The sequence below is a fragment of the Accipiter gentilis genome, chromosome 7 (genome assembly GCF_929443795.1).
Source record: "Accipiter gentilis chromosome 7, bAccGen1.1, whole genome shotgun sequence".
NCBI classification, from domain to species: Eukaryota; Metazoa; Chordata; class Aves; order Accipitriformes; family Accipitridae; genus Astur; species Astur gentilis.
Window position 1 is genome coordinate 12,467,610 of NC_064886.1, and position 22,126 is coordinate 12,489,735.

General features: G+C 59.5%; 2 protein-coding genes across 8 annotated transcripts; one reads left to right on the forward strand and one right to left on the reverse strand.

Annotated features, from left to right (window-relative positions):
- The first annotated feature begins 1,567 nt into the window (after positions 1 to 1,567).
- Positions 1,568 to 17,031, forward strand: VANGL2 (VANGL planar cell polarity protein 2). Of its 5 annotated transcripts, none has more exons than XM_049804250.1 (10): positions 1,568 to 1,765; positions 4,639 to 6,997; positions 7,908 to 8,585; positions 10,349 to 10,616; positions 10,713 to 10,833; positions 12,483 to 13,090; positions 13,512 to 13,648; positions 13,831 to 13,966; positions 14,325 to 14,556; positions 14,873 to 17,031. In XM_049804250.1, exons 4-10 carry the CDS (start codon positions 10,546 to 10,548, stop codon positions 15,131 to 15,133), a joined length of 1,566 nt encoding a protein of 521 aa, XP_049660207.1. In that variant the 5' UTR covers positions 1,568 to 1,765; positions 4,639 to 6,997; positions 7,908 to 8,585; positions 10,349 to 10,545; the 3' UTR covers positions 15,134 to 17,031. The 5 variants fall into 5 exon arrangements, with proteins under 5 accessions (XP_049660207.1, XP_049660204.1, XP_049660206.1 ...); XM_049804249.1 differs by lacking the exon at positions 1,568 to 1,765 and adding an exon at positions 2,056 to 4,467; XM_049804247.1 differs by lacking the exon at positions 4,639 to 6,997 and having other exon boundaries at positions 8,390 to 8,585.
- Positions 17,032 to 17,124: 93 nt separating this feature from the next.
- Positions 17,125 to 22,125, reverse strand: LOC126040253 (uncharacterized). 3 transcript variants are annotated; one of them, XM_049804265.1, is made up of 7 exons: positions 21,632 to 22,125; positions 20,469 to 20,675; positions 20,211 to 20,312; positions 19,623 to 19,661; positions 19,456 to 19,517; positions 19,197 to 19,283; positions 17,125 to 19,059 (listed from the first exon to the last, which is right to left on the reverse strand). In XM_049804265.1, the coding sequence occupies exons 1-7, from the start codon at positions 21,690 to 21,692 to the stop codon at positions 19,000 to 19,002; spliced, it is 618 nt and encodes a 205-aa protein (XP_049660222.1). In that variant the 5' UTR covers positions 21,693 to 22,125; the 3' UTR covers positions 17,125 to 18,999. The 3 variants fall into 3 exon arrangements, with proteins under 3 accessions (XP_049660222.1, XP_049660221.1, XP_049660219.1); XM_049804264.1 differs by having other exon boundaries at positions 17,125 to 19,283; positions 20,490 to 20,675; XM_049804262.1 differs by having other exon boundaries at positions 17,125 to 19,283.
- Between the last annotated feature and the right edge of the window lies 1 nt (position 22,126).

The window sequence follows — 22,126 nt, forward strand, 5'->3', positions numbered from 1 at the left end:
CGGGCTGAGCTGTGTCAGGGCTCAAGACAGGGCAGAATCCCTCCAGCCTGGCCCGGCTAGGGACGCCCTATCGCCCCTCCCAAACCCTCCTCCCCATTAAGGGAAAACAAGCCATTTAAATCCGACCAATGGCGTGCGCCGGGAGGAGAGCGCCCTCACGCCATTGGGCAGCGTGGGGGGGGGGGGGGCGAGCGGTCCGTTCCCACCCTCGCTCATTGATATAAAGCGTCGGGCGGTGCGGCTAGGCTGTTCCGGGCAGGTGGTGTGCCCCCGCTGTGGGGTTCTACACGCGTGGAGGGTGTCGGGCGTCCCACGCTTCCCGGTCTCCCCCTCGCCCAATGGAGGACTGGCTTTGCGGGGCGCTCTGCGTGGGGGTCCCTGGCCCTTGGGGGCATACGGGTGATTGGGGGTCCTTCCCTCTGGAGCAGGTGGGGGTGCTGCTGCTGCCCCCCCTCCCAGCACCCATGCTTCCAGGCTCCTTCTCACGGGTCCCGCTGGGTGAGGGGATGGTGCTGCCCCAGAGCACTGGGCCCTAAGACGCACACCCCCCATAAGGGACCCTCACACCTAGTGCGGGGGCTTGCATGGGACACAGTTTGTCCTTTCCAGTCCCCCCAGCTCCCTCTCCACAAACGAGTGGTCTGCAGGTGTGTGCTGAGCTGCTCTCCCCTGTGTGTGTCCCCCCATCCCTCTTTGCTCCCAGTGCATCCCTTGTCCCTGGGGAGATGGGAGATGGGCTGACAGGGGGGTCTTCCAGGTGTTCCTACCCAGCCCAGTGCAGCAGAGGGTCAGGGGCTCCTACATGCTGTGACCTGTTCCTGGGTCAAGCCCAGACACCTTCACCACGAGGGTCATGGGTGGGCTGTCCACCCAGACACACTGGGGGACAGAGCCAGACCTGGGTTTTCATCGGTCGGGGGATCCAAGGACCACAGGGAGTCACTTTTTGACACACACATCCTTCTCCCCCCCAAAAAAAACCAGCCTGGCCTGGCACAAAGGTGGGAGCAGGACCATGACCCCAGTAGGCTGTTAACCCTTTGGGGGCACCTCTGCCAGGGTGAAGGCTCATCCTTTTCCCCCACCCTGCCCCATCGGCCTGGCTGTGCTCATGCCTGGGTGCAGAGGGGCAGTTGGGGGCATGGTAACTCCCCCCCCCCCCAGGCCTGGGGGTCACCTGGGCTGTGCATGACGCCACCGACCACCAAATCTGGGGGAGATGCCAGTGGGGCTTAACCCTGAGCTCCACCACGCCACCTCACCCCCCAGCAGTGGGGACCCCCCCGCGACACCCACTACCACCACCCTCCCGCCATCCTTATCCCAAAAGTCCTGGCTGCAGGTCGAGGACCGGAGGGGACCCCACTCCCCACCTGCGGGTACGAGGGGAGGGAGTCGGGACCTGGGGCCTCCTCCCCCCCACCCCTCAAGACAATGGCCCCGGAGGGGCGCCGGGAGCGCGGAACGGAGACAATGGGCGGGAGCGGGGGGAGCGGCCGGGAACAGCGGCGGCGCGGGCGGGAGCTGCCGGTCCGGGGTGCGGCGGACCGGGGCCGGGGCCGGGGCCGGGGCCGGGGCCGTGACCGGGGCCGGGCAGACGGCGTAGCGGAGTTGGGGGCGGGGGGGAGCCCGCTCCGCTGGGATTCGGGATTTCCTCCGCCTCCTCCTCCTCCTCTTCCTCCTCCTCCGCCGCCGCAGCAGCAGCAGCAGCCCCGGGATTTCGGTGCGGGGAGGGGGGGACGCGCACAAAGGTGCGGCGGCGATGGTAAGTGCGTGAAGGGGGGGGGGGGAGCGGGGGGAAATGGGGTGCGGGGCAGCTCCGCTGCAGCGCGGGAGGGGGGGCGGGTGGAACGGGGCCGAGTGAGCCGCGCTGCGGGGACCGGGGCCGGGGCCGGGCTCGGGCTCGGGCTCGACGCGTCCCTCCAGGAAGGGCCTGGGAAGCCGGGGACTTTCCTGGGCCGGCAGCCAGGCGGGGAACGGCTGCTCGGCGAGCCCCGCTCCCGGGGGTGCCCCGCAGCGTGGCAGGGGGAGATGCGGGGCTGCCATGGTTTTGTTTTTTTTTTTTTTCCTTCCTTCCCCCCCCTAGCCCTTGAAGCAGGGGCCGGGGTGGGGAGGTGCTGAGGATGCACCCCGGGGATGGGCCCTGCTCCCAGGGTGCTGCTTATTCCCTTTTTGCAGGGCTCTGCTGGCCCTGGGAAACCTCCCCAGTGGGCAATGCAGCAGGGGCTGCGTCCCCCCCAGTTGCACGCAGCCTGGCACCGGTGCTTGTGGCTTTCCACTCTGCAGCAGGCATGCTTATACTGGAGTTTACTGGCCAAGCTGCCCTGCTGCGGTCAACCATCCCTTGGCCTCCGAGCCCTTTGTGCCCAGCATGGCAGGTTTCCTCCCTGCCTGCAATCCCTGCGAGCAATAGTTGACCGCAGCAGCAGCTGGGGGACAAGGGTGGGCACCTATGGGGTGTCCACCCCGCTACCTGCCGTGCGCCAAGGCTGGGCGACTGCTCTGAGGACAGGGAAGTGAAAACGGCTGATATTCCTGCCAGATCTGTGGGACCTGTGAGGCAGGGTCTGCCCGCTTCACCTGTCCCTGCCAGCACGCTCACCTGCTTCTGGGAGAGACCCGGCCGGATTCTGATCCGGTTTATCTTGGTCCCGTCCTGGCGCAGCACCCTGAGCCAACAGGGAGTTCCCTCCATGCTACACCGGGTGCGAGCTCAGACATCGGCCCTGCTGCTGTGTCTGGGGTGAGAGGCTTTATTTCCTTGGGAGAGGGCGTAGAGTCTGTTTCCCCCCCCAGGCCTTGGTATAATAACCGAGGTGGAGGTTAAAAAAAAAAAAGAAGAATTAAATATTATCTTCGCGGAGCCTCTGGGGATGGCTGTTGCTTAATCACAGCAATTCAGGATTGTGTTGGGACCGAGCTGGGCTCCAAGGCAGCCTGAGTCAGATGCGATCTCTGTGCAGCCAGGGCTTCTCCTGTGTATTTACACTGTCTTTGTGCTGGGGGGGGGTGTAGCTCAGGATGAGACCGGCTGATTTAATTAACAGATGACTTCATTGGAGCTAGTGATGGCTCCTTGACCAGCTGTTGGACCGGGGGCTGGTTGTTTTAGGGTTGCAGGTCGCCAGGTCCCATGGGCAGCCCCCATCCTGAAGGCATGGCACCGAGGATGGGCATGGGGCTGGGGGCACTGGCTGCCCATCCCCGTGCTCCTTCTGGGCTCCCTTCAGCCATTTGAATGATTAGATGTGGTTTCTCATTTTCATCAGCTTGCAGACAATGGGGCCGAGGGGAAGGCAAAGGAGCCCATCTCCCCTGTATCAGTCAGGACTGAATCAACCCCAGGTCTTTAGTCCGAGTTAATTTTATATTTTGGCTCTATTTTCTGAGGGCCAGAGTGGTTGGCAGATGCTTTATGGCTTTATTGTCCAGCCGGGATGCTTGGGAGAGGGCCTCGGAGAAAACCACGGGGTTTCGCTGCCCTTCCCTGGCTAGCCCCATGCAAGTGCCACCGTGAAGCAGTGAGTGCTTGGACCTGTGGGCATCGTGGCACCGGGGCTGCCAGGGCAGCAGGACTAGCTGCCAAAATCCCCCATGCAAGGGATTTTTTTGCCTTGTACCATCCAAAGTTGTTTGCTGCCTTGGGCTGAGCACGGCCCCACCTTGAGCACTGTGGTCAGTGGGTGAATGTGGTCACCTTGCTCCTTTCCTGGACCCAGACGGATCCCATCTCTATGCTGTTTTTCCAGGCTCCGAGACGCAGATAATACTGTCATCTGCCCACTGCAGCCTGGCAGGATTTAGTAGGGTTAAGTATTTAGGCACCCAGAGCCTATGGAACAGAGCTATAATCGATCTAAAAGTGCAGTTGTTTATGCTGCAGGTGTCCTTTTGGGGTAGGAACTGGCCTTTTGGGTTGTAGCCTTGGGGACAGAGTTTCCGACAATGCTTTTGGAGAACGCGCTGAAATGAAAGTAACAGCCCGAACCATGAGCGCAGATCCCTGCACCTCCTCAGCTTGCCCTGTCCAAGCATCCTGCGGCACCGCTCAGATGCTCATGCCCACCGGAGAAGCAGCCTGGGACTCTGGCATTTGCATCCTCCAGTGCCCCAGGGTGACTGTAGGTTTGTCACTTCATGCCAGCATCCCACCCGGAAGTGCCACTGGCATGGCTGGAGGGGTGGTGGGAGCAGGAGGGGACCAGGAGATGTGATTTGGGGAGCAGGAGGAAGATCTGGAAGCCGCAGCACCTTGCCGCAGGACTGGCCATGTCCTGAGCATAATGATGCCATCCCACCTCCGCTTGGACCCGGCTCTGGAAACCATGAGGACAAAGCTGCCGCTTATCTTCCTGGGGAGCCCTGAGTGCTCCCCATGAGCTCGCGCTGAGGCACACAGGGGCTGCGAGGGTGCAGGCTGAGCCCCTCTGCCAAGCACCGAGCCCTGGGAAGGGAGAGATGGAGCAGGTAAGCAGCCAGTGGGTGTCTGGAAGTACAGCTGGGTGTAGGGCTGCAGTTAGGATCCCTTGGTGCTGGCAGGGCAGGTTTTGCAATGCAAATACTTTTCTCTTTGCATCGAGCCCCGTTCTCACGCAAATCCCTGGGTTTTGTACATTCTTTTATTTCCTCTGGTTCTAGATCTTGGTGCAGTCATTTTTACCTGCATGGAGGCAGGTAGTGCATCCCCACCGCCCGATGCGGCTGCCACCTCCATTGCTCCCAGACACGCAACGGGATTGAAATGCCGGGTGAAAGGCTGGGCTGTGTCCCGTAGTCGCACAGTGGGACTTCCCCGCTGGAGGAAACTTGGTGGGGACCAAGCGCTTGAGGGACTGGACGTTCCTGTGGATATTGTAACAATCCCGAGTGATCGTAATTAAAGCTGGCAGTTTGGAAGGGATATTAAACTTTCTGCATCCAAGCTGACGCTGAGCAATTTGAGAGCAGAATGAGACCCCATGGGGGAGTTGGATTAAGCCACTCGGGCTTCCCATGGGCCTTTCCCGCGTCCCTCTGAAGCACCCAGTTGTGCCAACGGACCAAAGAGCTGGAAGTTTGCAGATTCCTCCTAGCAGCGGCATCTCCCAGGGCTGGGGCTGAAGTGGCAGCAGCAGCGGGGGGCCCAGGGCGGCCGCTTTCCCAGCCTGACACAGGGGGACTCGGCTGCAGAAAGGAGCGGAGCAGCCTCCGGGTTCAGAGATGTGCCACGAGCTCATTGTGAAGCCTCAGCTCCGCCAGGCAAGAGGAGCTGTGGGGCTGGATACAACCTGATGAGAAGGGAAGGAAAATTGGTCATGTTTGTGCTTCTGGAAGGGAGTGCAAACAGGGGGAGGGCAGCTAATTGCCTTGGCGGCCTTTCCCCAGCTCCTCGGTAGGTGATGCACAGCCAGTGCTTGGGGCTTGAATAGACATGGTGGTAGGGGATCTGCTTTGACTCCCCAGCTCCTGCCTGGGGAGCCCATCTCCCCCCTCCCATCCAAGCAGAAGCACCCCTGGGGTTTTACCCTCACCGCGCACCCACCTTCTGCTCTTTCTGGGTCACCCGTGGATGCCCAGCTCTTGGTGCCAGCAGCCTATTTGGTGCATATGTGAAATATGGCCACTGCTCCATTCTCCCCTCCACCACCTCCTGCTTCCCCGGCAGCGCGGGGCTCGAGGGGCCGGTGGCTGGCGGGGGAGCGTGGTGGTTGCCAGCCAGGGAAGGCATCTATTGTGCGGAGGCAGCAAGGCGTGTTTGCGTAGCCAAGCAAGCAAATATGCTGGGCACTTGGCTCGGCAGACCCATGTGCTGGGGCTGGGATGTGCCTCCCATTCCCAGACTGGTTTCGGAGGTGTGCCGGCAGCATCCCCACCGTGGGCATCGCTACTCCACGGGTTCTGTGAGCCAACCTCCCTGGTGTCGGCGTGGTGAGGGAAGACAGCCCCAAAATTATGGTGTGAGGCAGGCCTGAGGCTTGTATTAGGTTTTCTGCCTGTCCGTAAACAGCTATGGATTCCGCTTTGCTGTGTGCCTCAGTTTCCCCATCTCTGTTATGGGCAGAGCCATGCTTCCAGCCCTCCCAGGCTTTTTGGGAGGATAAACAGCAGTGGAGTCATGTGTCAGGAATTCAGGACCCCGGGGTCCACCTGGCTCGCTCTGTGACTCAGTTTCCCAGTCACCGCAATGCTTGTTGGGTCAAGCAGGAAAACACCTGCCCAGATGTGTCTGATGGTTCCTTCTGCTCCTGCTCCTGCTTGGCCCCAGCGGTGGGAAGCCAGTGATCATTGGTGTGCGAAGGGCTGCGTTCACACCCCTCTCATAGCCACATTAGAGCATCCTGACTTAATGCTGGTATTTATTTAATTGATCTGGATTTGCAGATGCTGGAAAAAGAGCACCGCTGGCATAAATCGGTGAGCTCTGGCGTGGGAGCAGGTGGATGCTCGCCGATCCACTCCAGTGCGAAGGCAACCAGTTTGGTCCCAACCCTCTTGGCCAGGACAGAAGTTGTTCGGCCACTGATTTGTCCCTCTGCGCTTCGCTCAAAGTGGGTTTTTCTCCAGCAAATGTCATGCCTGGCTCTCGCGAGGTCTTGGCGCTGAATAAAGCTGGGAGAGAGCCACGCGGTGTGGGTTTGTGCTACCTGGTCCAAGGGGCATGCTGCCTCACCAGGGATGGGAGGAGAGGATTTCCCTCATAGGATTTGCCCTGCAGCTTTTTGAAATAGGAAAGCTTTCTCATCTAGAAACACTTGGATCTATGTTTTTTTGAGCATTTGAATGCAAAAGATAGTTTGTGTTTGAGGTTCATGGACTCAAAGGCAGGAGAGACAGCGGCAGCGGCTTTTCTGACCGCCCCGAAGCCCCAGCCGAGCTCTCTCTGCTTTGAACCCTGTGATGTGCTCCAGCATCATCCCGAGAAGCCATCCAGTCTGGACTTGAAGATGTCAAGAGATGGCAAATCCTCTCCTCCCCTGGGGAGTTTGTTCTGATGGTTAATCACCTGGCTATTAAAAATGTGAGTTTTCGTCCTCGTTTGCATGTGTCTGGCTCTCGCTCCCAGCCTTTGGCGGTCGCTCCGTGTCTCCATAGCCTCAGTAAGGCGAAGCCACTTATCCTCCTGGAGACGAGGCATCCATTTCCAGCCTCTCCACCTGAGCACCTTGTGCTGCCAAACTGGCTTTCCCCACTCTGCCAGGCAAATCATCAAAAAAAAAATAAAATCCCTCTCTTCCCCTCTGGAGTGGCCGAGTTGCTCCACTGGCACTGGAGCGGCTGCGGGACAGGAGGACAAGGAGCTCCCGGCTCCAGGGTCCTGCAGGATGGCTGCTTGATTTACAAATTAACCTTAAAAAACCATTGGGTTGGGGATTATTCCACCCACCAGCCTTTGCTGGGCAGAATGTTCAGCTGTTTTGGTACAGGCGAGACAGAGGGTCCTCGTCGGCCAGAGCTGAGCCCTGGTCTGGATGTGGAGGTCGCCCATAGTTCACCTGTGGATTGTGCCAGAGCAAACCGTCCTGTGCCACCGCTCTGCTCTGGGAAAGCACCCAAAACCTGCCTGTAACCTCTGCTCCTTCACCAGCTTGTGATTGAAGGGCTGGGCTCGCTGCAGCCCTCTGCAGCCATTCCCATGGCTTGTTGCTCGCTCCCCTTGGAAATGCATGCCTTGTTCTCCCTCTGAATGGATTGACCTTCATCTCCCAGCTCTGGTTTTGCTTTTGGGAACTGGGTGGCCCCGGGGTCCCCACACCACCGGTGCAGCCATAGTGACCCCTGACCCAGGGGTGGACTTGAAGCGTGGCTGCTGACCACGGGATTGTGGTGGCCGAGGAGCGTTAAATCCACAGGCTGCTGCCTTGAATGACTGAGATGCACTGGAAACCCTCATCTTGATTTTGGCTGATAAATCGGCTTCATCTCTCCAGGAGTGCCTGGCTCTGGCTGGAGTGGGGAGGCATGGGAGCAGTGCTCAGCCTGGCTTGGGACACTTCGGGGAGGGTCGCATCCAGCAGCAGACAGCCGCGTGGTGCCGGGGTACGGGCAGGGTGCCAGTGTGGCATGGAGGCGATGCCTGGGCAGGTTTTGGGCTGTTGTGGTGTCTGGGGGGTTTTCCAGCCCACCCTCATTTTCCTCCCCTGCCCATCAGGTGCTCGCCGGGGGTCAAGGTGAAGCAAGGAGATCTCATGGGGCAGATGCCCCCAGAGGGAACCGGAGTGGGTGACCTGCAGGACAAGGAATTTGGCTGACGGTGCCCAGTGTGACGCGCTGCGGCTGTCCCCCAAACACGTGGCTGGGTGGCTGCCACAGCACACGCGTGGTCCCGGTCCCTGGGGAGGGGATGCCGCGAAGCAGCCCTGTGCGGCAGGGATGCCTGGCTCCTGATTTCCTTCTTTCTTGCTTCCCCCAGCTTGACAGCGGACCCCCGGCACGGCCACCTGTCCTGTGAGCGGCCCTCCCCATGCGTAGCCCCCCTCCGGTGCCCGCCAGCTGGATGCCGTCCCCACCGGAGGCTGAGGATGCCCCAAGTGCCTCGGTGACCACCGGGACGGGGGACAGCACCCGCCTGCAGCCGCCTCGCCTCAACTTCCCACACCGCCCTGCCGGTGAGTCCCTGGGGGTCTGTCCCCTGCCCCAGTATCAACCTCCTAATGGTGTTAATGGGACCAGACTGGGGACAAGCCAGTCCTCAGCCCCCCTGCGCCGAGGCCCCGGCATTGTTCCCAGCAGAAACCCGATCCCTGCCTGCAAACAAAGCCCAGAAGAGGGGAGGGCTGGCAGGGGCTGGGGGGGGTGCACAGGGGGGTCCTTTCTCTCCCAGTCCCTTCCCCTTCCCCCATCGCTCGCTGGGGATGCTGGGACAAGTTCCCGGTCCTGTTGCCATCTCCTAGACAACCAGCGTGGGGGGGGGGGCTTTTGTTTCCATAGTGATAAATGTGTGAGCATCCAGCATCTGGGACAAAAGGATCACCACCCCTCCCTCCCTTTTTGCCTCCTCGACCCCATCTCCCCCTCTCTGAGGCCTTGGAAAAGAGGCCAAAAGACATTTGGGTTTTATTTGGTCGAAACGGCATTTCCGTGGTAACCCAGCATGGGCTTACCCCCAAACACAGCTGCCGTGACCCCCCCCAGCATGCGGTACTGCCTGGGAAGCGGGGTTTGGGGCTCTGGGGGATGCCTAATGCCCGCAGCCCCCCAGCACCCTTAGGGTGAGGGCAGGAGGATTTGGCAGGACCCCTCTGATGGGCTCCAGCATCCCCTGACGTGGGTCAGGCAGCCCAGTGTCTTTGATGGCTCCCATCTGTGTCCGGGTCCCCTTCCCGGTGGGATCACAGACCCAGGCAAGCCAGCACCGAACCTGCATCAGGGCTGTAAGCGGCTTGGGAGTCCCCAAAACCAGCCAGGTGACCCAGACTGGGACCCCAGGAGACCACTGACAGAGACCCCGGCTCCTGCCGGCATCCTGTGAGCCTTTGCCCGAGGTCCTGGTGCCCGGCTGGGATCTCAGCAAGGTGTTCTTTTTCCCAACTCAGCAAAGATCCGACACCATAAGTAGGTGTAGGTGGGAATCATATGCGTGTGTGTATATATATTTATATATGTGTGCATCTACAAATGGCTGTAATGGGAGTCTGGGGTTGGCTAATAACGACATGGCAGCCATGAGTCAGCGCGCAGGGCGATGGTATCTGCTCCAAGCCAGCCTTGCGATGGTGGACCGGTCCTTGGATGCTGTCGGGGTGGCCCAGGCCAGTGGTCCCATCCTCAGAGCCACCGCAGTGGCATCTGGCAGCCTGGGAGCCCCCCGATTCCCCTGGTCCCACCAGTCCCGAACTCTCCCTGGCTCAGGCTGCTGCTGCAAGGGGAGCTGGAGCCGGTGCAGAGAGATGCTCCTCGAGAAACCAGGACTCCTGCGCCTATCTCCTGGGTGTAAGATCCCAGCTCCACACTGGGAAACGTGTCCGGGCAGAGCCCCGCACTGCAAGATGGGCCTGAAACATTGCCTGCACCCAATTATTCATTCCTTTTTTTTTTTTTTTTTGGCCCCCACCCTAGGCACTCAAAATAACTATCGTGGTATTAATTAAAGTGTAAATCACCCAAACCAGAAGCTAATCATGCAGTATCATTAATAAAGGGGAAGGTGACCATCCTGGACCCAGCTTGGGCATGGGATAAAAGAGAAAATGCCCCAAAGTGACCCAAATTCCCTTTCTCTGCTGACGTCCCGTCCCCATTTGCCACCAGGGCTGGAGCTGCAGTGGTGCAGGGACAGTGGGCGAGGGGATCCTCACCGGTGGCCAGGACCCCCAGGGGATTCCCAGGATGCTGTTGTGCCACCGCTGACCCTTCCCCTTCGCCTCCACAGGTGGGCAAGCTGTTTTCTCCTGAGACGAGCCCAACCAAGTGATCAAAATAGAGTCCCTCAAGGTGACGGTCGACTTCTTGAAGGTGCCCCTGGGCCTGAAGAAGCCCCCTCTGAAGGAGGCCCTGGCCACTGTCCCAGGGCCGGGGAGACCCAAGCCCCTCGGCGTGGAGCGGCACAAGCCACGGCACTCTGACACCATGGACAATGAGTCACAATACTCGGGATATTCCTACAAGTCCGGGCATTCCCGCAGCTCCCGCAAGCACAGGTGAGGGGTCAGTGCCTGCCTGGGGAGGGATCCCCTGGCCCCAATGGGCACTGCCACCCAGGTGCACCCACCCCACTCCCTCTTTTTGCCTTCCAGGGATCGGCGGGACCGGCATCGCTCGAAAAGCCGGGACGGGAGCCGCGGGGACAAGTCGGTGACCATCCAAGCACCAGGCGAGCCCTTGTTGGACAATGAGTCGACCCGGGGGGATGAGAGGGTGAGTTGGGCAGGGGGAGGAATAGGGTTGGCATCTCTGCCCCATCGTGGGGATGCTGCTGAGGGTGGGAGCCGCTGGCGGGGCACAGGGGCTCCCGGCATGCCTGGTGCTCCCCAGCAGAGCGGTTGAGCCGGTTGGGCTGGCCCTTGGCTGGCAGACAGGCTTCTGTGAGTGCTGTGGCAGCGCCAGCGGGGAGGGCAGACAGGCGGCATGGGTGCAAATGAAAGGGGATCGGCTGTTGCAGCACCCTGGGGAAGCAGCTGGGTTGGGCACGGGCTGCCCAAGGGTGGAAAACACCCTGGAGATCCACTCTCTGGGGATCCACTCCCTAGGGATTAGCTTCAGCTCCTCGCTCGGCGAGATCCTCCTGCAGGCGATGCTGGCTCGGCCATGCCAAGGCATAATAACCCCAGCCCGGCTCCCAGCAGGATCACACCGGTGAGCGGGTTGGTGCAGAGGAGGGTCCCACGCTGCATCCCCCCACTGGCCACCCCAGTCCCCTGGTCCCATGGGGGTCCCTCGCCACGAGCGGCAGTGGGGTCAGAGCTGCTGTGCCCTCCACACTGGGTGCCGGCACTCCTCCGGCCGCCACAGAGCCTGGTCCCTGGCTTTAATCATCTCCCAGCCACCTACGCAGGCGGCTCCAGCTCTTTTCATCTTCCCCCACCAAGAAGTCGGCGCCGGCAGAGGCCGGGGCTTGCGGTGGGCAGGAAGCCAGCAGCTGAGCCTGCCCGGTCCAGCTGTGGCCAGAGCAAGCCGATGGCAGCGTGGGTTCACCTGGGGATGGGCTGGGACATGGACTGGTCCTCCTGGACCCTCCTCTGCTTCCCATCCCTCTGGAAAGCCCCAGGCTGTGGTTTTATTTTGTTGTTTGGAATGAAATTGCTGGCTTTCCTCCAGAAATTCAGGGCGGGGGAAATAAGATACGATAAACCCCCAAGTTTCAGGGATGCCAAAGTGCAGTAAAACAGAATGCACAAGTCTGAGTGAGAGGACAGACAGATGGACAGACCCGTGGCTGTGCCAAGGTGGTGTTTTCAGCGCCTGTGGTGGAACAACTTCTCCCTCCACTAAAACCCCATGTTTTAGCTGGGAAGGAATCAAATGGGGACAGGTCATTTCCACAGCCCTCTGGCTGGAGGAGGGGTCTTTTTGGAGGCAATGGGAATCCTGTCCGGTGCAGTGAGCTGCCAGATTGCCAGACACTTTGTCCTGCCTGATGCAGTGCTGGAGGAGGCAGCGCCCGCCCGCTCGGCAGCAGTGAGGGTGTGTTGGGATGGCAGCTGGGCATGTTCCTTCTGGCCCCGCTAATGAGGGGGTTTGCCTGGAAGCAGGATGCTTCCCACTTCCAAAGCTGCTCTCGCCAGTGCCAGAGAGGTGAAGCACGGCACAGAGCCGCCGACGGGGGTTTCCTAGAGGGTCCCAGCCAAATGGCTGCATTCTCCTACCCCAGGCTGAGATTTCCACTGTCTAAATGGGGCTGATGGTGCCAGGCAGCGCACCGGGCTTTGATGTTTGGTGGATGGGAGATGCTGGAGTTGGGTTGGGGTGGGGGTCCAGTGCAGCTGGCAGCCCCCTGGGGTGCTGGGGATGGAGAATGGGGGACACGGAGCCATCCCCTGTGTAACCCTCCCATCCGCCCTTCCCAGGATGACAACTGGGGCGAGACCACCACAGTGGTGACGGGGACGTCAGAGCACAGCATCTCGCACGATGACATCACCCGCATCACCAAGGACATGGAGGACAGCGCCCACCTGGACTGCTCCCGGCACCTGGGCGTCTCGCTGGCCGGGGCGCTGGCACTGCTTGCCTTCCTCACACCCCTCGCCTTCATGCTCCTACCCCAGCTGCTGTGGCGGGAGGAGCTGGAGCCCTGCGGGACACCCTGCGAGGGGCTCTTCATCTCCGTGGCCTTCAAACTCCTCATCCTCCTGCTGGGCAGCTGGGCTCTCTTCTTCCGTCGCCCCAAAGCCTTCTTCCCTCGCATCTTCGTCTTCCGAGCGTTGCTCATGGTGCTTGTCTTCCTCCTCGTCGTCTCCTACTGGCTTTTCTACGGTGTACGCATCCTGGACTCGCGGGACCGCAACTACCAGGGGGTGGTGCAGTACGCTGTCTCGCTGGTGGATGCCTTGCTCTTCGTGCACTACCTGGCCGTGGTGCTGCTGGAGCTGCGCCAGCTCCAGCCCCAGTTCACCCTCAAAGCCGTCCGCTCTGCTGACGGAGCCAGTCGTTTCTACAATGTTGGCCATCTCAGGTATGGGGGTGCTGGAGGGGGTTGCTGCCGCAGTGGGTTCCCCTCTTTGTGTGTGTGCATGAGGTGTGCGTGTCCACTGGTTGCTCCTGGGTGTTTGTGCAGTCTCATGTGTGCATTCCCATGCACATGTACATGTGTGCACGTGCATTGGTGCACATCCAAGTGCACAAGTGTAGTCATGAGTGGTTGTGCCCATGCCGCTGCCCTCCACGGCACCCCAGCATCAACCGTCTGGAGGAGCTGCAAGCGTGCCCCGCAGCGGGTACAGCCCCACTCCATCCACGGGATGAGACGTCCCCACAGTGCCGCACACTGTCCGTCCCTCCCTCCTTGTCCTGCCCCGGCTGTGTGTGCCTCCCACCCTCGGCATGGTGCTAACTGGCTCTCTGTGCCCCCCATGCCTGGCTGTGTCTCCCTGCAGCATCCAGCGAGCAGCCGTGTGGATCCTGGAGAACTACTACCACGATTTCCCGGTCTACAACCCTGCCCTCCTCAACCTGCCAAAATCCGTCCTGTCCAAGAAAATGTCCGGGTTTAAAGTCTATTCCCTCGGCGAGGGTGAGCTCCCCTTCCCCTGGCTTCTCCTCTCGTTCTCTCTCCTTCCCTTTCCCATCCCTGTTTTCCTCTCCAGAGGCTCCTCTTGGCTCCAGAGAGCCTGGAGTGGGATCACTGCAGCCTGACTGTGGGGCAGGGGGAGTGTGGGGCACCAACCCCTCTCTAACTTCACCCTTTCCCCGCAGAAAACACAACGAACAACTCCACGGGCCAGTCCCGGGCTGTCATTGCGGCAGCTGCCCGGAGGCGCGATAACAGCCACAATGAGTATTACTATGAGGAGGCAGAGCACGAGCGCAGGGTGCGGAAACGCCGAGCCAGGTATGGTGCCGGTGGTGGGGACCGGGCTGCGTGCCGCATTGAGTGCCCCACTGCTGTGTGTCCCATGGGGTCCCCATCCCAGTACCCCCTGTGAGGACCTGGGCAATGCTAGCAGGAGGGAGTGGGTGCTCCTGGGGTCACCTCCAGCCCCCCAAGATGAGGTTTCCCTGCTCTTAGGGAAGTGAATCCCAAGCCCAGCTGTTGTGCGGCACAGCCAGATCTCCTGCAAAACTGTTTTGGGCTAGAAGCTGGGTTTCTGCCAGCAGCAGGTGGCTCCCCCCACCAACCCCAGGGGATCTCCTGCCCATGGCCGGACTCTGCCCTCTTGCAGACACATCCATGGCTTTCCTCCCAACAGGCTGGTGGTGGCAGTGGAAGAAGCCTTTACCCACATCAAGCGGCTGCAGGAGGAAGACCAGAAGAACCCACGGGAGATCATGGACCCACGGGAGGCAGCTCAGGCCATCTTTGCCTCCATGGCCCGGGCCATGCAGAAGTACCTGCGCACCACCAAGCAGCAGCCCTACCACACCATGGAGAGCATCCTGCAGCACCTTGAGTTCTGCATCACCCATGACATGACGCCCAAGGTGCGTGGAGGAGGGGCATGGCAAGGTGGGACGGGTCCACGGGTTTGCCCAAAGGCTTGGTCCAGATCATGAGGACTTGGGGGGGGGGGGGGGGGGTCCCCACCATGTGAGAGCATCTCCCTGGGAGGACAAGTGATTGGGGGATACAGCCAGAAAAGTGGGTGTAACCCCAAGGGAGCAACACATGGTGATGGGAACCAGCTCCGCGGGGATGTTTTTCCTGCAGGACCTGCTGAGCAGCTTGAGGCTGCAAAAAAAAAATAAATAGGCTGAGCCATGGGAAGGTGACGTTCACATGTCTTTTCCCTCCTCCAAGGCATTCCTTGAGCGGTACCTGATGGCTGGGCCCACCATCCAGTACCACAAGGACCGCTGGCTGGCCAAGCAGTGGACGCTGGTCAGCGAGGAGCCAGTGACGAATGGCCTGAAAGATGGGGTGGTCTTTGTGCTGAAGCGCCAGGACTTCAGCCTCGTGGTGAGCACCAAGAAGATCCCTTTCTTCAAGCTCTCAGAGGAGTTTGTGGACCCCAAGTCACACAAGTTCGTCATGAGGCTGCAGTCAGAGACCTCCGTGTGAGCTGAAGAGGGATGGAGAGGAGTCGGGGGGGGAGACCGTCTCCACACCCCTCTGTCTCATCCTCGCCATCTCCAACGGGGCTCAGGGAGGCCACAGCTCGAGGGCAGAACTGCGGCGGGTGCTAGGAAGCAGCACCCAAGCCCGGCTCCGTCACCTACCTGTGAGCACTCGCCCTCAGCCTCGGCTTGGCCCCCGTTGGGGTGGGCTGAGCCCCTTCCTCTTCCTCCTCCTCCTCCCTCCTGAAACCCAGGTCCTTGTAGCAACCCCCCAGAAGGCGCAGCCGGCGGAGGACAGTGGCACAGCCAGGAAGGAAACAGTGTTTCGGTGCCATAACTCAAGGGCTAACTCTACATGTTCTTCACCAGCGTCTTCAAGAACCATCAGGTCTCCAGGACCTTCTGCGCTTGCGCGTTTTCTGCCTGGCAACTGTCCTGGCTCTGGCCTTAAACTACTGCCTGGCATCTGGGGCTGGTTTTTAATCCTAGAGATTTTGGGGGGGGAGTATTTTGCAAACACCTCCGCGATCTGTGGCTGCTATGAAAACCTCCCCTGGCATCCAAGACACCAGAGTGGCGATGCTCCTGGCTGTAGGAATGTCCTCCTCGCCTCTCTGCTGATGGTTTCTGTGCTCAGGTCTTAACAAAAGCAAGTGAAAATCTGTTTTTTAAGAGAAGCAGAAGGGTTTTTTTATATGGTTTCCCTGCTCCCGAGGTGACCCGTGTCCCTGGTCCCAACAGCATCTCCGTGGGGCTTCCCCACGCCAGTTGGAGCTGTGGCCATGGGTTGCAGGCCTAGCAGCTTGAAATGTCTCTCAGGGTCCAATCCTGGCCCCGGAGCCAGCGGGGTGAATGAAATGAGGCGTTCCTGATGAGGGTGATGAAGGCTCGTGGCTCAGTGAGGTCCTTCACGTCCCATGGTGGCTGGTGGCCTGTGGTGGTCCCACAAGCAGGGGCTGGGGCTGGCTCACCATCAGGGACACAAAACCTTTTGCCTTCCCTTGGTTTTGTTAAGGTCACAAATACCTCATGGATTATTTCTTTTATTTTTTTTCCCCCTCTGGATCTCATCATCCAGCTATGCTGTGCCAGGTCGGGGGGCTCGTGTGGTCCCGGTGCGGGGGTTGTGGCTGGTTTGGTCATGGGAGCTGCCAAATTTCATCCCAGGGAGGCGTGAGGTTGGATTTGATTTTGGTTTATTTTGTCCTAAGCACTAAAAGGGGTGCGATTTCAGGGCGGGGGCAACAATGCCACTTGGGCTGTGGCACGCTGGCCACATGTGCCACCCCAGAGGGGCTGGAGGCTTCCTCAGTAAGTACCAGTAGCAAAATTAAGATGCTGGAGGGGTTCCATGGGGCCTGTCCCCATCCAGGCACCGCACTGCTCGGGGCTGGCTTTCCCGATTTCCAGGAAATCGCCATGTTTGGGGAGATTCTAACCCCTCCCTGCTGCTCCCCTTGTCTTCCAGCTTCTTGAGGCTGAAGGACCTGGGTTTCACCCCCCTGGTCCTCCCAGTTCCATCAGTGCGGCTGCTGCTGGGAGCCTGTTTTGGGGTGTTTTACTGGAAAAGAGACTTCAGTGAGCGCGAGCAGATGGGTCGGCCGGGGAGGGGGGATTTTCCACTTGGAGTTTAAGAAGAATAAACCCTTTTTCATTTGTTTTTGTTTTTGGTTTGTTTTTCTTTTTTTCCACAGAGCCGAGACCTTGTGCATGCGTGTAGAAAATTGTAAAATGTAAAATTGTTTTTTAATATATAAAAAGCTTGTTTTTACAGTTTGCAGTGGATCAAAGCATTACGGCAGTGGTAGGAAGTTTTGTTGGTTGTTTTGGGGTTTTTTTTTTCATAGAGCAACTAAAATTGTACAAATTTTTTTTTATAAAATAAACCCATTTTGACTTTTTTTTTTTCCTCCTTCATCTTCCTGCACCCAGTGCTTTGGGGTGAGGCAGCAGTTTAGGTCCCAGCTCTGCTCCTGCCCAGTCTGGGCAGCTCAGAGATGCTGCAGTGGCAGGATGTGGCCTCAAGGGAGCACTCGGAGAGAAACACGACCTGCCGTTGGAGGATCCTCGGTGCAGGACAAGGGCTTGGGGTTGATGGGGGGCCATGGATTTAGGGTCTATAGGGCCAAGGGGATGGGGTTTGAGGGGCCAAAGATTTGGGGTTTATGGGGTCAAGGAGTTGGGGTTGATGGGGTCCAAGGGTTTAGAGTTTTGAGGGGTCCAGGGATTTGGGGTCTGTGGGGCCAAGAGTTTGGGCTTTACAGAGCCAAGGGTTTGGGATCTGTGAGGTCAGGGGGTTGGCGTCTATGGGGCCAAGGATTTGGAATTTATCAGACAAAAAGCTTGGAGTCTAATGGGGCCAAGGGTTTGTGATTTATGGGGCCAAGGGTTTAGAGTTTGAGGGGTCCGAGGATCTGGCGTTTGTAGGGCCAAGGATTTGGGCTTTATGGAGCCAAGGGTTTGGGATCTGTGAGGTCAGGGGGTTGGGGTTTATAGGGCCAAGGATTTGGAATTTATGGGGGCCAAGGGGTTTGGGGGACCAAGGGATTTGGGGTTTATGGGGGTGAAGGGCTTGGGATGAGCAGAGGGGAGCAGGGGTTGCTGCTCTACCTCCCCCCAGTGCAGATCGAAGAAATGCTCAAACCCTCCTCGGTGCAGGGAGGGGGGGACCAAGACCCAACCCCTTTGCTGGGGGGAACGAGTCCCCCCATGCACAGCTCCCCGGGGCGGGGGCTGCTCCCAGCCTGCAGAACCTCCACCTGCCCTGGGGCTGCTGCCGCCTGCAGTCCCCTCACTGTGACAATCGAGGTGGTGGATGTTTGGGCTCCTGCGCACCCTCTCCAGCACCCACCTGCACACACCCCCCAGCCACCCCGGGCCCCTGCACCCCTGCTTGTGGGGGGTCCCTCATGCAGCAATGGCACCACTGATTCACTGGGACCCAGCATCAGCGTTTCCTTTGGCTTTTACACCTTTTCTCCCCTCATCTCAGCCCTGGGCCGCCCCCACACACACACGCTGTGCCCTGCTCCCTGCAGGAGGATGTTTGCTGTGGGTGGGGGGAGCAGAGCGAGGGGAAACTGAGGCAGATCAGTGCAACTGCAGCACTGTCCCCAGCACAAGGGACACAAGCTGGGGTGGCGGGGGTGCTAGCCCCCCTGCCAGGCTGTGCTGGGGCTCATGGACCCCCCCCAGCTCCTCATTTCCCTGGGGACATTCTTGCTTCTCCAAGGGTATGTTACCCACAGGGGCATTGGGGCTCCCTAGGGTGTTTATTTCCCACCCTATCTTTGCCCTGTGATGAGTTCAACAGTCTTCTGACAAGCTGCTGGCCCCAGGGTGGGGAGGGCGGGTTATTTCAGTCCTGTGTGGGTTTTTTTCCTTTCCGTGACTAACGGAGGCAGCACAAGAAACTCCTTCCCCCAGCCATCTCAGAGTGGGCTGGCTGCCAGCCGCCTCTGATCCATTCCCAGACATGGGGGAAAAAGTGACGGCTGGGCTGGGCAGGGGGGGCTGCCTGTCCCAGCAGAGAAAGTCCAGGGGTTTTGGGGTGAAATCCTGCTTTATTGGCTCGGCCATGCCCAGCACAGACACCCGGAGCCTCTGTCCTTGCACGTGGGGCACAGCAATAATGGCACACACACGGCCACATCCCACGTGGTTCCCTGTCCCACGTGGGTCCCCATTCCCACCAGGATTTGGGCACACGCTCGAGCATCCGTAGGAAGGGCTGAGGAGGCACATGATGCTTGTAGCACCCCAGTCGCCGCGTGGCCTCCGGCCAGGAGCATCATCCTGGCTCAGTCCCCTCGGGGGTGGCCTCGTGGTCCCTGGGGGTGTCTGGAAGCCAGTGGGATCCCCTGGGTGCCCTCAGACAGCACCAGGCTCCCCGGAGCAGCAGGGACCACCAGCGACTGTGGGTGTATCAGGCTGGGAAAGAAGCAAACCCAGGTGCTGGGGGGCTACAAACCCTTCCCAGGGACCTGCATGGGCTGGAGGGGCTGGGACTCAGCTAGCAGCACAACCCCCTGCCAGGCACTGGGGTTCAGTGCATTGGGGTGAAATACCTTGGGTGGCAGTGGCAGTGGGGGATCTGGCTCACAGAAGGTGGTTTCAGTGTGCTCTGAGGGTTTCTCTGGCCCCTTCTTCTCCTCCTGCAAGAGAGGCAGTGGCTGCTTGAGGAGCTTCACCACGTCAGTAGCGGTGGATGGGGAAACTGGTGCACGGGCTCGGGCTTGCCCAAAGCCATGCAGGGGCTGGAAAACAGTTCTCAGCCCTCCCAGCTCACGTGTTGCCGGCAAGAAGATCCCCATCAGCTGGGCTCACCTGGGAAGAAGGGATTATTGGGGTGGTGTCCTGGATAGGGAGATGGTCCAGGGCTCCCAAATCTGCAATGCAACGAGCTGGGATGTGAATCACGGCACTGAGACCAGGTCAGCGATGGTATAACGAGATGCCCCAGCCTCACGGGGCTTGGGCTGACCACATCTTACCTGAAGAGTCGCTAGCAGGGGTGGCTTGGTCCTGGGTCCCTGTGGGCCAGGGCAGACACAGGCATTACAACAGTGAGGCCGAACGGGCTTTGCAAAAAGCTGAGCAAGACCCTCCTGGGAAGAGGGCAGCAGTGGGGGATGAGCTGGTGAGCTTTGGGTTTTGATTTCCAGGAGGAAAAAAACCCTTGAGCTTCAAGTTTGTGTTAAAGCGGGGAAGGAGAAGCTGTGGGGAGAGATGGCAGAACTGGCACGGAGAGATGCAAAATTGAGCAGAAAAGGGAATTATGGGTTAAACTTCTGGACTTTTAAAGCCAGATCTGAGCAAGGGGAAACACTCACCATAGGGCTAAGCTGTGGCCAAAGGGGTTTCTGGCTGGTGCAAGGGCCTGATCCTGCTCCCCACCCCAGCATGAAGCTAGCCCCCCCCCCCCCCCCCCCCCCCGAGCTGTATCAGAATAACTGACTTTTTGCAGCACTTCTCAATGCTTTGAGGATGTGGGCTGCAAGATGGTTGTCACCCTTTCCTGCTAACCCAGCGTGCAACTGAGTGAAGGGGGGAGATGCTGGCACCCTGGTGGGGGAGCTCACCTTCCCCCTTGGTCTGCCGGTATGTGAAGAAGAGCACGAGCAGAGCAACCACCACAAAAATGGCTGGGGACCAGTACCTGATGGGAACAGCCGATGTATTTTCTACAGGAAGAGAGAGGAGATGTGGGCATGCTGCCCGCAAAGGTGGCTGGGGGTGGTGCCAGGCACTGGGGGGTCTCTGGGGGGGGGGGTGCAGGACCCTCCAAGGATGGTGGCACATCCCCAAGTCACATCTCTTCCTTTCTCTGTGGGACTCACGGGTTTTGTTCCCCTCGGCACCTGCTCTTGTCGGCATGGAGGTGGTGATGGTGTCTGCGGTCCAAGGAGGCATTGGGGTGGCTGTTGGCCACCTTGTCAGCTTGTCCACATCCTCAGTGGTTGTGGTGGGTTCTCCCACATGCTCCAGGATGTCATCACGCTGCGTGGTGCTTTGGTGCCCCTGCTCCCCTTTTCTGAGGATGAGAGCTGGGAACAAGTGTCATTAATTCACATTAATGGCTCCCCAAACCAGAACTGCCCCTGAGGATCAGGAACGCAGCTGCAGAGCTGGAAGCTGTACCAGCCCCACCATGGTCCTGCACCGGCAGCTCAGCCTGCACTGCAGCACTGTAGCTTAGGAAAAGGCAAGGCAGGAGCAAGAAACAGCTAACCCACGTCCCTCTGGCCTCAGGTGACTTGGGACAGAGGTGTGGGGCTGGGGGGCCATCGCCTGAGCGGGTGAGCGGATGCCAGCAAAGCAGCAAGTGCTGCCTTCCCACATCCTGTCAGGGCGGCGAGCAGACGGGTTCACACGGTTCTGCTGCACGACTCCACCAAGACAAACCCCCTCTAATGAAGAAGGTGCTAAATGGCGGCTGTGCCGCAGTGGATGCTGGAGAGACCAAGCCGAAGTCCTGTTGGAAGTCATACACGGCCACATGCTGCCGAGCAGCGTCACATTGACGCAGCCCCCATGGAGCTGCCGGAAGTTGGGCAATTGGTAGCGGTGCCAGCACGGATGGGTGCTCTGTGGTGGCAAAACAGGCTCCCCAGGCAAACCAGCCCATGGCCGCTATGGTCCCGGCCATGAAAGGGGCTGGGTGGTCAGAGAGCATCCCTGCTGCTTGGCCAGCAAAGGGCTGGGCAGGTGTGAGGAAACCCAGGGTGTAGGTTTGTGGCACAGCCCGGCACTGGCACAGCCCAGGAAACCCCAGCCCTTCCCCTGCACACAAGCCAGACCCAAGCCAAGCAATAAAGCAGTCAACCTGAGCCTTACCCTCATGAAACAGCCAGGCAAGCATCCTGCCCCACTGCAAAAGGTCCACTGGGAAGGCATTGGGGCCCATTGCCTTCACACCACCTCTTCTTCCTCCACCTCCCTCCAGCCCCAGAGACAGGGGGGTAGCCCCCAGACCCCACTCTGCCACCCCAGCCCCACTCACCAGCTCCACAGCAGAGCACTGCGATGCAGAGCCACCCTGTCCTGATGCCTCTTGGCTTCATCCTCCTCTGCCCCACCAAGCCTTCCACTGCCGCTCCCTCTCTTGCAATGTCTTCCTTCCCCTTTCTGCCCAACCAACAGCTTCCTGTGAGCTCAAAGGTGTTGGCACCGAAACAGGGTGATTAATGGCCAGAAACCGTTCTGAGGGGTCATTTCTGGGGCTGTTCCCAGGGTTAAGGGATGGAGCACCGTCAGCTGTCGGCGTGGGCGAAGGAGGAGGTGATGCTCCAGCGCTGCTCTGGCTCCCTTCAGGCCAGTCCCTGGTGTCATCACTGCTGTTTTAAGCCCTGTCCAGGCTGGGGACAGGAGTTACAAGGACAGATTTGGTGCCACACAGACGAATCCCTTGGTAAAATGCATGACCCACCGAGGTATATATTTTTAATTGATCGGCATGGATTTGAAGAACTCAAAAACAAGCATGTCATATACTGTG